Source organism: Homarus americanus, unplaced genomic scaffold (genome assembly GCF_018991925.1).
Source record: "Homarus americanus isolate GMGI-L3 unplaced genomic scaffold, GMGI_Hamer_2.0 scaffold32929, whole genome shotgun sequence".
NCBI lineage: Eukaryota > Metazoa > Arthropoda > Malacostraca > Decapoda > Nephropidae > Homarus > Homarus americanus.
Genome location: NW_024737097.1, coordinates 18235837 through 18253133, shown reverse-complemented (window position 1 = coordinate 18253133; position 17297 = coordinate 18235837). Strand labels below are relative to the sequence as shown.

The 17297-nt window shown below is 37.2% G+C and overlaps 1 protein-coding gene across 1 annotated transcript in view; it reads right to left on the bottom strand.

Annotated features, from left to right (window-relative positions):
* LOC121873134 overlaps window positions 1–8203 on the bottom strand; it is a 160181-nt gene extending 151978 nt beyond the window's left edge. Inside the window, exon 1 of the mRNA XM_042376449.1 lies at window positions 7047–8203. Within this exon, the coding sequence (XP_042232383.1) occupies window positions 7047–7379 (333 nt within the window). The 5' untranslated portion in view covers window positions 7380–8203. The remainder of the gene's footprint in view (window positions 1–7046) is intronic.
* Window positions 8204–17297: the final 9094 nt, after the last annotated feature.

Below are 17297 nucleotides of genomic sequence, written 5' to 3'. Positions count from 1 at the left end.
ACACGAGGGAAGGGAAACAACGGAGCACCTTAGCTTTCGTCTTTATTCAAGACATCTTCAGAGGCAACTGAAGATGTCTTGAATAAAGACGAAAGCTAAGGTGCTCCATTGTTTCCCTTTCCCCGAGTGATTTTATCAATATAATGTTTTCGTGTCTGTATAACTTCAATTTGTATAATAATTTTGTTATAACTGTTGAAAAAGTCGTTTTTGAGGGCGCAACGGGTGGCCCAATGCTCACTCTGCCTCACTGACTGCTGGGTGTTTTTGGGGGGCGTGAGGAATGTTTTTTCAAGAGTGGCGTGACGCAGTCAATGACCAATTCCTGGTCACCTCTGTTATGTCTTCCCACAAGGGGGAAACACTGTTATAACTAATCGATATTACTCAAATTCTGAGCCAAATATCTTATAACATACCAACTTGTACCTTAGCCCAGTACACCCTCAAGAATTTAATTGAGTCAACGGACGAACAATCCCAAAACTTTATATAAAGATGCTGTCCCGTCATAGTTAAAACAATAAAATAAAAATTGGCGAGAATATACTACGTAATACACCTCACAGATTTGTATTAAGGAAAAAACTAATATTTATGCCTTTTCTTTTTATCGAGCCGTACCTGCTATGACACAGGGTGGCCAGAATCAAGAACAAACACAGACTTTCCCCTCATTCGATGTTATTCTGCCATGGTGTTCCCCTTCCTTCACAAGATCCTAAAATACCTACTAAAGTTATCTGGTTCATCACTGTCGCTGCACATAACCCAATAACAAAAACACTATCTTTTCCAAACCTGTATTTGCTTGTCGTGATGTCACCATAATTGCGCGCGAGTTTGTTTACCTTGTCTGTAAAATCCTAAATGCTTTTCGTCCTTTCCAAATTCGTCCTCTCCACAAGGCCGAGATTGCTGTTATATTTTCGTTATAAAAGTTGTGCCCATCTTTTTTTATTAATATATTTTCTGCCGTTCCCACGAAAATATGAAAATTATATTCCATCATTTCCAGATTCGTGTCGTCGCTGGCCCACTAAAAGACGTTTCTGCCACATACAGTATATGACACAAATCGTCCTCTGAAGAAATATTACTTGATTGGCGCCAGAAAACTCTAACAGGAATGAATTAATTAGTAGGCTGTTCATTAAATTATTTCTTGGGGTGTTCGGTAACTTATTTCATGAGTAGTTAGTTGTGCTGTTAGGTAATCAAACACTGCAAATTATTATTGAAGGTATCCCATGACTTGCTACTGTGCCCACGACTTCAACTGTAACTTGTGACGTGAGTGTTCAGTTCTACCAGATCCAACAGTACTGACCACACATCAAAAACTGCTCTAGATAAATTAATAGTGTTGAATTTATGTACGTTAAGCACCTACTGTAACCTAGAAGACTGTGTAACTGAAATATAATTACAAGTTACTGGAATGATAATTATCTTTTAATGAAGTTAATATTTTTTTAGTGTTTGACGTCAATTTTTCATTCATTATCTTATGCTATTGATCTTCGTGAAGGTTTGCTGCCGCTGTTCCGCCACACATATAGGAAAAAGTCGACTAAAGTTAACAAAAGACATACATATATCGATAAATGTAATAAGATAGATAGATGGGAAGATTGTTAGATAGATATTGACTGAATTATCTATTAATTAACTGATTAATTTCCTGATATATTGATTGATTATAATCATCAAAAGAGTCACCTACGGACGTCTTATAGCAGTGTTGACATAAATGGAGCTTCTCAAAGGAGATTATGGCTTACCTCAACCATAACATAAAGACCAATATCTGAAAACCGTGAAATAGCTCCATCCAGATTTCGTGCATTAAGTCAGCCAGATATTGGCCCTCAAAAATCGAACAGTGAACACGACACAACATGGTGGGTTGTGGGGCCTGGAGCAACACCCGCCAGCTCCTGATGGAGTTTAGCACCAGCACATAGTTTAATTCTTGAGGGACCCCGCCGTGCGTTCTGGTATGCCTGCCGGGGATGTCTGCACCCGAATTCTCAAAGGCTTGTGAGTTAGATTATTTTCTTCCTTTCTAATGTGGAATGAGTGAACATGTCCATTATCGGTGTAGTCTGAGTGCAATTTCAACGCTATTACATTAACCCTAATAAACTGAGACTTAAAAACCAATATGACACAAAATACAGTTTCCACATACAAGTTTGATAATTAGTGCAGCCTTGTAAGTACACTAGATGTACAGCATATGAGAACTAATTTGTCATGAAATACTTCCAAGGAAAATAATAGTAAAGTACTCAAATTATAATGATATATATCCTCGAGTGTATATATACTGTATATATATATATATATATATATATATATATATATATATATATATATATATATATATATATATATATATATATATATATATATATATATATATATAGTGTATTTGAAAATAAACAACGATAGTCACAACCCAAAATAAAATATCACATCACTCGGTGATATGATTCCTAAAAGTACGATCAACATGATTGTTAACAATTTAAATGTATGAATTCAATATAGATACGAGTCAGTACAAATGCTCGGGGGCCATTTTTTTAAACTAATGGTGGAAATTGCAATTCGAAAATGAAACGCAACATTAATGTATCATGCTGTAAAAAACACCCGTCTCTCCCCTGCCCCAAAAGTCGTGTTTACGTCCATTATTCAGAATATGTGGGATCGTACATCTTATATACAAGCTTCAGATACATATGATCGTGCACCTTCTTTTATTGCACATAGTCTCCCGCTGTATAGGATTGCACACCTCCATCTGAGCTTCTTTACAAAGGTTTTTAATCTCCACCACACTCCCTCCCGCTCTTACCGCTTCCTCATCCCCACTGAGCGCTCTTGACCTTCACAGAACAAGATCAAATATGAACTAAAGGGTGCCTATGTCTAGCACGTCCTGGGAGACCTTCACCTCTCTCTCTCTCTGTTGAAGGAGACATTGGTAGGGTAGTTAAGTGACAGGAAATTTGAGAGACGAAGTTGGTAAAATGTCGTGTCTTGTTTGTCGGTGTCAACAGTGTGTTTTCGCGACTTTTCTTTGGAAGTGTCGCAAGTGAGAGTTGTGCTGGTATATCGCGGCTGCTAGTCACGGGGATCCTCTTAATGTTGTTTGTATTTCTCATGAGCGAGTTTGTATCTTGCTGTGTTATTTGTTTGCTTCTGATGCTTTTTTTATTAAGATTATGATTACTGCTGTTATTGTGTCTGACATTCAAATATATCAGGGAAAATATGCTTCTTGAGCCTCCTGATGCGGTACACAGTTCCTCTTACACGACTTCCATGCCAGATTGAATCCAGGGTTCATCTCTTTTTTTTTCCTCGTGTGACGTTAATTAAAAATATATAAACATCTCAGCAAATATGACTTCCAGACTTCCAGACTCTGCTCAATGGGAAATCGGTGTTTATTTTTTGTAAAAAAAAAGTATTCCACAAACGTAATTATACAAGCACTATACTGTATATATATGTATATATATATATATATATATATATATATATATATATATATATATATATATATATATATATATATATATATATATATATATATATGTGTGTGTGTGTGTGGATGACCAAGCCCAAAATTTGCATATGAAGATTACGGACGCAACACGTTAATCACTTCTGACCTTTAGCGACCTTGGCAAAAATGTCCAAGCCTAAATTAAAAAACTAAAATTTTCACAGACTCCTTTACTTTATTTTTAACTCCGGACTGATATTACTTTTCTAATAACGTGGGTCACAGTTCATTAGATCTTAAGAAAGAAGAGTTGCAATTACTGCTAATTACTACAGGTAATATATTAAAAAAAATCTATCTCTTCCTTTTTTCTGTTTGTCTGTCTCTTTCCCTCGGTTCATTTGTTTTACCTCTTATCATTTCAAGACATGAAACCTAGATCTCGAAATAATCAGGAAGACTGCAGACAATTTCACTTATCTACCAGAATCAGTTTAATTCGTCAGCTCAGCAAGAACCGTAACAAACTTTATAATTTCATGTTTTCAATGTAAATATAATTAGGATGACCACAAAGAGACGAATCAGAATTAGGAATATAATTTTGGCTTTGACCAGATATTACCGAGTCCTTAATCAATATCTTGTGACTCGGCAGCTCAGTGGAAACAGAATTTGCCTCGCCTCCGAATGGTTACGGGTTCGTTTCCCAGCTACATTTGGAGGCCTGGGTTTCTTTCTTATACACCCAGCCATAAAATGAGTTCAATATTGGATGCGCTGATTGATGATGGAACACCGCTTTAGTGGACTAGCATCCTATACCAAGGGAATGAGGCAACCTATACAACCTGCTGAAATATAAGACAATTATTCTTGGACTGACTGACTATAGCATCGTGCCAGAGAGGGTGAAATAAAACACTTAGCTGTTGGGTGATAATGAAACAACCTCCGAGTGGACTAGCTGCTGAATGTTACGAATTAGATCATACTTAGGTTGTTCGCCCACTCTCATATCATAACAGTAAAGTTTGTAAGATAAAATGGAAAAAAAATTGCTTCCTGCCATTTGGGATACAAGGGAAGGGGCTCTACCAATCTCTCTCGGTCAACATATTTTATTTTATTTTTTGTATGTTTTCTTTCTTATATCTATGCTTAAAATTTGTATTATCTCTTTTTTTATTCTTATTTCTTTTTTTATTCATCTTAGTCAGTCAATTCTTATTTTCTTAATTATGTTATTATCTTATTTTTTTACATTTCTTCTCTACTGATTCATCTGATATTCTATCTTGACTAAATTATTTCTTAATATTGTTTTAAATTTCTATTATTTCATCTGATTTCCTCTTTATATTTGTATTCACTTTTTCATAAATTTTATCTTACTTGTTTTTCTCTTTGGCGGCCTGGAACTTAACTTTTAGTCCAGGTCAATCCATCTTTATATCTTGAAGGTGAACTGAGACGCTACGGGGAGTGGTGGCGACTTGCTGTATGGGTACGTATATATATAATAAAACTCACAGCCTCTCTGAAAATCCACTCAAAACAGCCCGCCATCACATAAACACACCTATCCCAATAATCACACTCTCAACCACACTCTAAAAACAAACTATAAAACCTACACATACACGTCACTAAACATTTCCTCAAGCCAAAACAACGAACACATACAGTACCTGCCCAACGCTCTCGCTAGGCTCGCATATAAGCAAAAAAAAAACAGCATACACCTGATAATCATACAAACAAAACCATGCAAACACCTCCCAATCATACAAACGCACGTACACCAAACATATAAACAAACCCACAATCCCCCCCCTCCCCAAATACCGCCATCATATGAACACATTTAAGAAAATATTCAATTACTCCAGGGTCAATTAGGACAATTAATTATCAAAATTTCAACATTTCGACACAGATCCTGATTCAGCATGCTTAGGACGACCTACAGATATACTGAGATTTTAAGAAACTTAATTTTTCATTCCCCCAAAATTGCAAGATATACCAACTCACCTTTAATAGTCATGTACACACCATATAGACACCCACAACCACCTCCATACTCATTCTGTGTGTGTGTGTGTGTGTGTGTGTGTGTGTGTTTAATATATGGGCATATGCAGGGTTAAGCGTGAATGAGCAGGACTAGAAAAGGTTGGGGAATAGTAAAAGAAATATGAATCGAGGAAAATGAGTAATTATGTTAATACAGTGAGAGAGAGAGATTATAATCACATCACACTACAGTATATAAAACCAACACATCGATACATATCAATAAAATAAAGTTCAAAAATCCTACTTTATCTTCCCCACACTGACTTCCCTTGTAACTCCCGACCACGCAACCCAACCAACATCCTTCCTTGTTTTGAAACCTTAAAATAATTTGGCCCTAAAGTTCCCCCTTCTCCCTCCCAAACTTTTGTCCTGTTGGCTCTAGTGAATTCCACACACTACCACCTCCCAGAATCCGCGGCATCAAGTTTCCCCTAGTCTTTTCCCACTCATCACATCCTCCCCTAAATTTTCCCCTAACCCTCACTTTTATATCACAATTTGATACATCTCTTCCCCAGAACTCTTCCCCATTTCCCATACTTTCATTCCATCCCATAAATGCTTTTTCCCCTAAACTGTCCCTATTGTACTTTTATTCCTAATTTTAATCTTTCCCCTACATTATTGCCCCCCAAATTCCTCCCTAACTTTCCTCCTTTAGTCCCTAGTTTTCATTCCTTCTTGTACATCATTATCCCCTAATAATTCCTCCTTATCTTCCCTAGTTTCATGTTTCCCTTTAAATTCGCTTCCAATTTCAACTTTTTTTTCTCCTAAAGTTGCAGGGAAAATATAATTTTCTCCTTGCTCAATTGTCCCCCTTCTAGTTCTCTCTAATTCAAGGACATTTTCCTTCCTTCGTTTAACTTCTCTCTCTTTTTCGTTTTCTCGTTAAAAGCAAAATCCTCAGTTATCTCTCAAGTTCGTATTCTTACCCCACCTTCAAAATGTTGTTGTTATTGTTATAAGATGAAGAGGAACTAACTCCTCCTGATCATTAAAGATTAACTCAGGTAGTCTTGACCCATATCGTTGCGTCTAATTATGGTATCTATAAATTATCTTCACATTCCTTCAATTTTAAGATCCCCTTCAATAAAGTTTTTTCTATTAATACGATGAACTAGATATAACACCTGGTCCAAAAAGTTGGTATTCTTTGTTAAGCAGTAATACAGGATGAACTGATGTGAACCTATCTTACTATGTACTTTGTTTACGAAATGAGTTTGATGAGGAATAATTACATTTTAGGTGTGTTTTTCAGTCGTTTTTTTAGCTGTGTTATTTTATATAGGCTAAGGTATCAACTTATTTTTTGTAAATGAAAAAAAAGGAAAGAAATCACTGTAGTTGTACTGTAGATAATCTTTTTGGGGGGATAAATATTCAATTGTTTCAGTTTCAATATGGTTGATCCTCTCAATACATAACTCACCTTAGATCTGGTGTGGGGGTGAGCGTCCTCCATCTCCTCCATCCCAAGGCAGGAGAGGAGAAGCTTAGACACGAAGATCCTGAATGAGATAATTGTGAATGGATCTTGAGGGGGACGAGTTGAGCAGCAACAGGTACCCCTCTGCTGAGCTACCAGAAGATACCAGGTGAGTAAGGACACAAATGAATACCTGGTAACCAGTAGATATGGTTCCAGGTACCAAGAGCAGGCGTTGATTTTGGGTACAGTAATCAAAGGACCGGTACCAAAATGGAATGATCCATGGAATAGGGGTGCTATCCGAGGACACAACGAGTCCTTATTGGTGCGCATTCATCTTGTTGGCGGGTGTTGGCTGAGTCACAGACGTCCTGTTGCATGTTATCCCGTTCACTCTCTGTCCCAATACTATTTGTTAAAAGTATAACAATATTACTGGTTAAATTCCACCAATGATAAAAAATTCAATTGAACGAGACCTTATTTGTTTGTAATGAAACCACACTACAATTTGAGTCGGTAAGAAGGCTATCTGATCACCGTGTTTACAAAACTATATCACATATACACACGTTTCTGTATTCACTAATTACATTAGCCCATTTTTGTTTCAATGAAAACTATTACAAAGACCTTTAAGAACACGAACAAGTAACTATGTTCTGATAGCAACCTCATAAGAATATTAGTTTTTACCTAACATCTTTATATATCACTTAATTTCACTAAACACGCACTATGAATAAATCTATTGACGAATATTTTCTTTCACATTTTACACAGACGCAATATCTGCCGCGATCTCCGAAAAGAAAATCCTCCTGAGTGGTATTAACGAAAGCAAGTCCCGACCGGCACTTTTGACACCTGTTGCTCTCTCTCTCTACACGACCGCTACACTGACACTCCACCGCGGGAGGAGACCAGGGAGCAGCACCACCACCACCAAACACGCGGAACATACAATAAACCCACTAATACATCTTACTGTATTATTAACGTACAGAATCCACAGCGAGAGATTTTACACGAGATATGGTAACGATGTTTTATTGGGGAGGAGGATGCGTTAGTCAGGCAGTCAGTCTCTCAACTATCAGCGCGAGAGACTGTCGATGTGGTGGTAGCGTCAATGAGGAGGGAGATTCCGACTCACACCGCGGGTCACAGCCGCACGCAAACTGACACGCCGAGGGACACACCAGGGCATACGGGAGAAGTCGCCGTGACGTATGTCCTCTCCCTCTCTCTTGCTCACTCTCCCTCTCTCACTTCTCGCTCTCCTCCCTCTCTCTCCCACGCGCGCACCAGGTGAGAGCCGGGAGAGGAGAGGTGAAAGCGGGGGTGGACTGAGGAGCTAGTGAGGAGGAATAAAAACGAAAGAAGAGACAGAAGGATGTTAAGGAAGATATTGGGAATAAGAGATGCAGGTAAATAAGGAGATGAGGGAGAACGAATGAAGATGAAGGAGAGGGGAGCGGAATAATAAAGATAATAGAGACGGAATGAAGGGTAACCGAAAAAAGGAAGGGGAAGGAGAATAATGAAAATGAGGGAAAATGAATAAAGGTGAGGGATAGCAAGTGATAAAGCTGAAGATGTAAGTGAGAGAGGAAGAATAAAGGTGGTGGAGAAGGGAAAAAGTGGGAGAGAAATATTGAAGATGGAGGAAATGGAATGAAGATGAGGTAGAAGGAATGAAGTGAGAAGGAAGGAATTGTGAAGATGGGGAAAAAGAATGAAGGCTAGGGAGAAGGAATTAAGACGACAGAATGAAACAAGAGAGAAGAAATTAAGACGGTAGAGAAGGAAGTTGGAGGTTAGGAGGGAAGAATGAAGATGATGGAGAATGAAAGAATGAAGGGAAGGGATGAAAATAGTTAAAGAGAGAGAATGAATATTAAAGCCAAGGAGAACGAATGATAAATGTGAAGTAGAGAAAATAGCATGTAGACACACCTCGACAGACAGACAAACGCACTCAGACATAAATGGCTAGACATGCTAGTAGAAAAGACACACACAGAGGCAGAGAAAAAAGATGGACAGCGAAAAAAAAAGACCAAAAAGCACAAAGAAAGAACAAAAAGAGAAAGCATATATAAAAAATTCCCACAAATCAAGAACAGAACGTCAACAGGCGATAAAGAAGAGAATTGGTCAACATAATGAGAAGTGATACGAAGAAAGTAAAACCAAAGACTAATAAACAAAGAAAATGGAACTAGAGTGTAAATGCCGTGGGAACAACGAAAATAAATTGACGAAGAGGTAAATTGAATTGAAACAGTTTATTTAGCCAGATACACAGATACAGGGAGGATAATAATAACAATATTAACATGACTGAGCCAGTTGAGAACCTGAGCTCTCTTTTAGGCACCTGATATATACTATACAATTATTTCAAGGAAGTATTATGTAACATTTAGTAATATCTGGAACAGTACAATAGCATGGTACTAGAGAAATTACACAGATAACAAGAGCTGTAGCTGGAGAATGACGTTGGCCAGTCCTTATATACAGTACCATGACTCGGATGTTAGCCAGTGACCCATCTTCAGTTATGTTATTATTATTTGGTGTCACATTTTGCGTCATTTTCTTGCACCACTTTCCTGATGATTGTCTTTTTTGTTCTGTGGGCGCCTTGTCACACTCGCATATAGTGCCAGAACACGTTATTTCACTTTCGTCAACTACTAGTTCTACTTTGCTGTCACTTGGAGTATGACGACCATATAGCTATGATACAATGATATGAGTTATTAACGATTTCACCTCCGTTGGTGAGCTGAGGTGATTCGAGAGACCTACTGTATACGAAACCGACAGGGCTGTCCATACTGTAGATGTTTCATGTGTGGACTTGGGCGGATCCAAGAATATCAAAACAGAGCGGCCCAAGAAGTTGTGGGTGAGGGCGATCGGTCACGTCTCTGTTACTTTTCCTTTTCTTTTATTCTCTTCACCAAATGATCGACTCGTTAGCCGCTTGGGTGATCGGTCACGTCTCTGTTACGCACTATTGGCAAGTACTAGGCATGCACCGGCTCCTGATGTACCTGAACCTGCTCCAGTGTCTTGAAAGAGCTCACACTCGGTGCCGTCACAACACTTTCTAGTAGATTGTTCTAAGAGTTCACAGCTCTCACTCCAAAAAAGTTTGCCCTCACAGTTTTCTGGACTTGTGGCTTCTTCAATCTTGAGGTGTGACCCCTTGAGGTCAGGTCGTATATAGCGGAGGTAGGCGTGGCTTAATAGTTGACCTCCGAGACAATTGTTTGTAGGGTAGGAATCCTCTACACTTTAACGTAACTTAAGGTTTTGGGTGTTAAGTGTTCATCATGTGCATTTTCCTTGAACCAAGACGTATTTTATAACCGTTATGTTTTTACCTTTATTACTTTGAACGCCTTATTTTGTGCATAACGGGTACTGTATGTGTTGCTGGGGTTGACAAGAGTCGGTGGCCAGTGCAGACAGCCTATGACAGGATGAGGCCAACAAGGAAACTTCACTTGGATCACAGCTAGCATAATCCCGAATATCCCAGTGGTAATCCATCCTGCATGTATCAGTCTGAAGTATATTATTCCCGCTGAGAAGATGAATACCAAAGTGTCCTCTGTTGTAAAGAGGGTTAACAGGTATATTATAAGTAAGTGACAAGAGGTTGTGACGGCACCGAGTGTGAGCTCTTTCAAGAGAAGACTTGACCAACACTGGAGCGGGTTCAGGTACATTCAGGAGCCGGTGCATGCCCAGTATTTGCCAACAGTGCGTGACAGAGACGTGACCGATCGCCCGGGCGGCAAGCGAGCCGATCTTTTGGTGAAGAATATAAAGGAAAAGAGACGTGACCGATCGCCCAAGCAGCTAACAAGCCGATCAGTGGCGAAGAGGATAAAAGTAAGAGGTAAGAGTGTGCCATGGAGTACTGTCAAGTGTGTGTGTGCCCAGAGTAAATGGGTCCGACTAATTACCCAAATGTAGCCGCAATGAAGTCAAATAATGGTCCTACATAAATAAATCGGACTGCCAATCACTTCTCGACCAGTATTTGGTGTCACAAAGTAAAAAAAAAATTGGAAAACTTAATTTAATCTGAGTTAATAGATGAGTGCATGTACCTAACCTAACCCAACCTAACCTAACCTAACCTAACCTAACCTAACCTCGACTAGTATTTGGTGTCACGAAGTCACAAAAAATTGGTAAACTTAATTTAATCTGAGTTAATAGATCGAGTGCATGTACCTAACCTAACCTAACCTAACACAACTCAGATTAAATTAAGTTTACCAATTTTTTGTGACTATGACACCAAATAATAATCGAGAAGTGATTGGCAGTCCGATTTATTTATGTAGGACCATTATTTGACTTCATTGCGGCTACATTTGGGTAATTAGTCGGACCGGAGTAAATTTACACAAATATCAGCTTTGTGGCAGTTTTTTGGAGTGTAATGAAGTATTATTATAAATGATAATGAAATTAGGTGGTGAAGATTCATTGGTAAATATTCGTCCATTGACTGTTTTCAGGTTTTGGTGCAAGAATGGGTATATTTGTTTGTTGACGTTTTTCGGTGTATTACTGAAATCTGACCGTCATTTCTTGTGCAAATTGAATAATAAAATAAAATTAAAACAATTTATGATATTATTGCAGTTTCGGGCAATACGCAGCTGACTGTTTTAACCTTCCCCAACCTTTAGATCTCCTTATTTGCAGTATTCCTAACTCCATTTCAACCAGGGGACAAAGAATAATTAAAAATAGGTTAGGTTAGGTAACTTGGGGGAGGGAATAATACACCACCGACTGTTTTAACCATTTCCAACCTTTCGATCTCTTTTCTGGGAGTATTTTTAACTCGATTTCAACCAGGGGGCAAAGAATAATAATGTCGGCATTTTAAAGTTTTTCATACCTGTGGGGGGGGGGATAACTGTAACGCGGGTACATTTCCACAGAAATAAAGGTCAAATTTGATTAAACCACATCAAAATACACAGGATAAACTAATTTCTAAACTACTAGGGCATATTGGCCGAAACTGCAATTTTACCCAATTTATAAAAGAATAAAGACCTAAAAATTAAATGTATAAAGAAGGCAAAATAATTATCCCTCCACCCCCTCCCTCCCTCCACATCGGTGTGCAGTTTAGTTATGTATTTTAATTTGGTATCAAATTGGGAGAAATTAAATGTGGTGCTGTAGGTGGTAATTCACTGAATTTGTAACAATCTTTTCAGAGAAACTAATAATAATTCTTGTATACCTAATAACCATTTTAGATTATAATTAATTTTGTTCTGTAATTTTCATTGTATCAATATAATTATGTGTGAGGTAGGTAGGAACAAGTAATTATTTCACACATACAATTTTTTTTCTAGCGATAACACAGGATTTAGCAAGTGAACAATATTATTTTTTGTGTTCTGAGTGATTGAAGTAAACTACCTAACCATTTTTGTGAATTGTTTTGCTTGTGAGATTTCACAAAAGATTTAAATAGATAAAGTTTACTTGAGAGTTAGATAAGAACAACAATTATTAAATAGGGCAATAATTTTTAAGTGATAACTTGTGATTACATACAATAAATGTTTTATGGTTCAGTAAATTAATAATAATACAATGATATCCCCATAAACCAGAACAATTGGTGCAGATCACTTCCGGGAATGAGAGATTTTCAAGTAACTAGACGACTCTCAAAGCCGGAAAATATCTCTCATTCCTGGAATTTTTTGAGGCATTTTCTGGGTAACGGAAAAATGTTCTCAGAAGTTCCAAAAATTGCCCATTACATCATCTCTCAAACATGGAAAAATATCCCTGATCCCCATAATTTTCCGGGTAACGGAAAGATTTTCTCGTAATTTCCAGAAAATGTCCTTGATTTTCATCTCTCAAACCCGGAAAAAACTCCCCCATTCCCGGAATTTTCCGGGTATCGAGAAAATTTTCTCTAAATTTTTCTGAAAATGTGCCCTAAGGAAAATCGTTCCCAAAGCGGAACGATTTTTCAAGAAATTTTAAATTCCAGCAATCAGAGAGTTCCGAGTTGAGGGATTTCGGCTAATGGAGATATTACTACAGTACTGTACTGTATTAGGATTTTTTTTTAATTTAAGCCAAAGCTACCTAACTAATTTTTTTTTTTTTTAGAATACTGTATTAATTTATGATTACAGAAAGTTTATACAGATACTTTCAGGAATTATGATATTATTGCCAACATAATTCTTCTTTTGTGTACTTTGGTGTTAATGCCATTGATACTTACAGATACAGTATTGTGTATGGCAAATGAGTCCATATAGAGCCACGAGTGTTTGTGCAAAGTGGTTCACTCCTGATATATCACCAGAAGTGTTGTATACAGGTTATGTAACGTTTTCTTTGTAAGATTTATTGGTAGGTCTTTAAGAAATAGATAAGTAGTGTTTACGTTATCAGTTGCAGTCAAATTTTTCATCATTGAATTTTTTTTTTTTCACAAATTTATTGTCATAATTTCCAATGTTGAATACAGTACAGTATATGTTTTGTTTAGCTAATGATTTAATGGAGAATACACGTAATGTACTAGTACTTCAAGTGTAAAGTACCTACCTTGTCAGTACAGCATGCCCTGACAATTTGCGAGTTTTTAAATTTGTGGATCTCGATTATTCGCTGATGACACCTTGGATATGCCCAAGAATGTCTAAGGGTAGTTTTAAAGTTGCTGGCATTTTTGCGGCCGGGACAAAGAGCCATTCATTCTAGAGACAGTAATTTCTTTTACCTGTATTGTATATGTGTGTGTGTGTAGACACACACACATAAGAACAACATAAGAACATAAGAATGGAGGAAACTGCAGCGGGCCTATTGGCCCATACTGGGCAGTCCCGTTTACACCCAACCCCTATTGCTCATATAAGCATCCAACCTATGTTTGAAGCTATTCAGCGTATTCGAGTTAATGATGATATTTGGTAACTTGTTCCATTCATCCACTACTCTGTTTCCAAACCAGTGTTTACCTATTTCCCGCCTAAATCTAAATTTGTCTAATTTAAAACCATTGTTACGAGTTCGCTCCTGGTTGGATAGTTTGAGTACTTTTGTAATGTCCCCTTTGTTTAGCCCTGCTTTCCACTTATACACCTCTATCAGGTCGCCCCTCGCTTTACGTCTCTCGAGGTAGTGCAAATTAAGATGCTTTAGCCTGTCTCTATACTCAAGGTTCCTAATGCCCGGGATTAGTCTTGTCATTCTCTTCTGAATTCTTTCCAAGGATTCTATATCCATTCTGTAATACGGTGACCAGAACTGAACTGCGTAATCCAGGTGTGGTCTCACAAGCGCAAGATACAGTTTTAGGATGACCTCGCTAGTCTTGTAACTAACACTCCTTTGTATGAACCCAAGTACTTATTAGCCTTGTTACGAGCAAAAACACATTGTTTACTTGGCTTGAGGTTCCTACTTACCATTACTCCTAAATCTCTCTCGCAGTCGGATTTCTCTATGGCATCGTTGTTCATCTGGTATCTGGTTTCCCTGTTTACATCTCCTATACTGAGTACTTTACATTTGTCCACATTGAATTTCATCTGCCATTTTTCAGACCATTCAAAAAATTTGTTTAGATCTTCCTGTAGTTTTGCTGAGTCCTCGTCAGATTTAATAACACGTCCTATTTTAGTGTCATCAACAATTTACTTATGTTGCTGTCTATGCCGATATCTATGTCGTTTATGTATATAATAAATAATAATGGTCCAAGTACTGAACCTTGGGGAACTCCACTTGTGACGTTGCTCCAATGGGACTTAGTGCCGTTAATGCTCACTCGCTGTTTCCTGTCCTGTAACCACGCCCTAATCCATTTAAGGATGTTACCTTTGATGCCATGAGCTTCTACCTTTCTAATTAGTCTTCGTGGGGACTCTGTCGAAGGCTTTGCTAAAGTCGAGATATACCACATCATAATTGTGCCCCTCGTCCACCGATTCGAAAACTGATGAAAAGAATGTTAATAGATTAGTTAGACAAGAACGTCCGCTTGTGAAGCCATGCTGGGAATCATTGATCAATCAGTGCTTCTCCAGGTGATTTCGAATAGAGTTTGAAATGATTGCTTCCAGTAATTTGCCTACTATTGATGTTAGACTGATTGGGCGGTAGTTAGAGGATAGTGATCTATCCCCCTTCTTGAAAATCTGTATTACATTCGCTATCCTCCACACACACACACATACATACATATACATACATACATATACATACATATATATATATATATATATATATATATATATATATATATATATATATATATATATATATATATATATATATATATATATATATATATATATATATATATATATATATATATATATATATATATATATATATATATATATATATATATATATATATATATATATATATATATATATATATATATATATATATATATATATATATATATATATATTACAATACAGGTAAAAGAAATAATTGTCCTAAGGGCAAACAATAAAGGGAATTCTGTATAAATTTTTTGCTGCGGTAAAAATTCCCCACCCCACCCAGTCAGCAAATGTTATTCTTGGATTTGGCTATTCTTGACCAATTTGAGAACCTAACCCCTGCGAATTTGAAGGGCATGCTGTATTTGTTATGTACCGTGTTTAATTTGCATGCTAATGCAGGATATACTTTCAGCATTGTATTGATTGTGTTTGAAGACTTTATGGTGATATCGACACCTAGTGAGTACAATCTATGAAAATTTATTGTGGATTACAGTGTATGGCCTCCAATGGACGAGTTGTCGGTTGGAATTTTTTCGTAAGACGCCAGGTTAATGGGTAAAGAAAACGCTTAAATTCACTATTGTGATGATATTTTAACATAAATTGGGCCAAAAGGTGTAAAAAATAAGGGTTAAAGTTGCCAAAAAGTCACGTGATTGGTTGTGATGTCACTGGCTGACGCGAGCCGCCGAGAGGGAGCCTGGAGGAAGCCAGCTGTGGTGTATATGTTGTTACCAGCAGAAATACAGGACTTGGGGCCATATACAATGTTGATATACACAGGCATACCTTATTTTTAGTTAAAAGAAATTACTGCTCAAGTAACACCGTTTGTATATACTTACTGGGTGCCAAAATGATGCAAAAGACCGATAACTCCAACAGGGAAGTTTTTATCACTGTTCTCTATTTCATGTCTGGAAAATGGATGTTTTCGTCACTGATGTGTGTATTTAATGTTGTGGAAAGACTAGGGACAACCATGGCCAGGGGATGGGCTTGAGATGATCAGATGACAGATATAATTTAACGTGCTTCATAGCTGGATGGCAGAGTTCTTGATAATACTCTACAATCATAAAGACATCTACTTTTGGTATATTTCTTTCATCTGCCTTTATAAACTCTGGAAGTAGTTGTCCAACCTTCTCAGCTGATCGGCTTTGTAAATAAATATTATTAGATAATTAATTGTGCTTTACTGTGCAACACAGTAATGCTATTTTGAATATATAAATATTACTAAGCACATTTCATAGTACTGTACAGAATAAACATTCCAAACTATATTGGTACAGTGGTCCCTCGGTTAACGAGCACAATCTGTTCTAGAAGGTTGTTCGTTAACTAAAAAATTCGTTAACCGAAACCATTGTTTCAATGGGTTTTGGGGTAATTGGTTCCAGCTCACCAAAAATTGCCTAAATTCAACAAAAAAGGTAGAAAAGTACACTTACTTTGAAGTGTGTATGTAGAAGGCTCCTGGATGATGATGATGGGAATTAGAATGGGGGTGGAGGAGAAGGGAGAAGAGAAGGCATTGGGGTGGAAGAGAAGTCACCCCATGGCGCTATTTTACCCATAACATTTTAGTTCTCTTGGTGTAATTCAACATTATTTTCTTTAAATCAACACTGCATTATATATTGTCAATATGTAAAATAAATTTCAAAATGACCAATAATTTGTTTGCAAACACAGAAAAAAAACGTTTAGTTGAAGAGAGTCTCAAGCAAGATGTTACCTCCACTGAAAAGACACAAAGACTGACGCCGTATGGTGTGTCGAGAGGCTGGATGGCTCGCATAAAACTAGTTTCATTACCTTCAATTATGTTCAATAATTGTTAAAATGACTAAAAAATTTAATATTAAACTTTTAAAATTATTGAATAGTATAAACTTCTTGATAC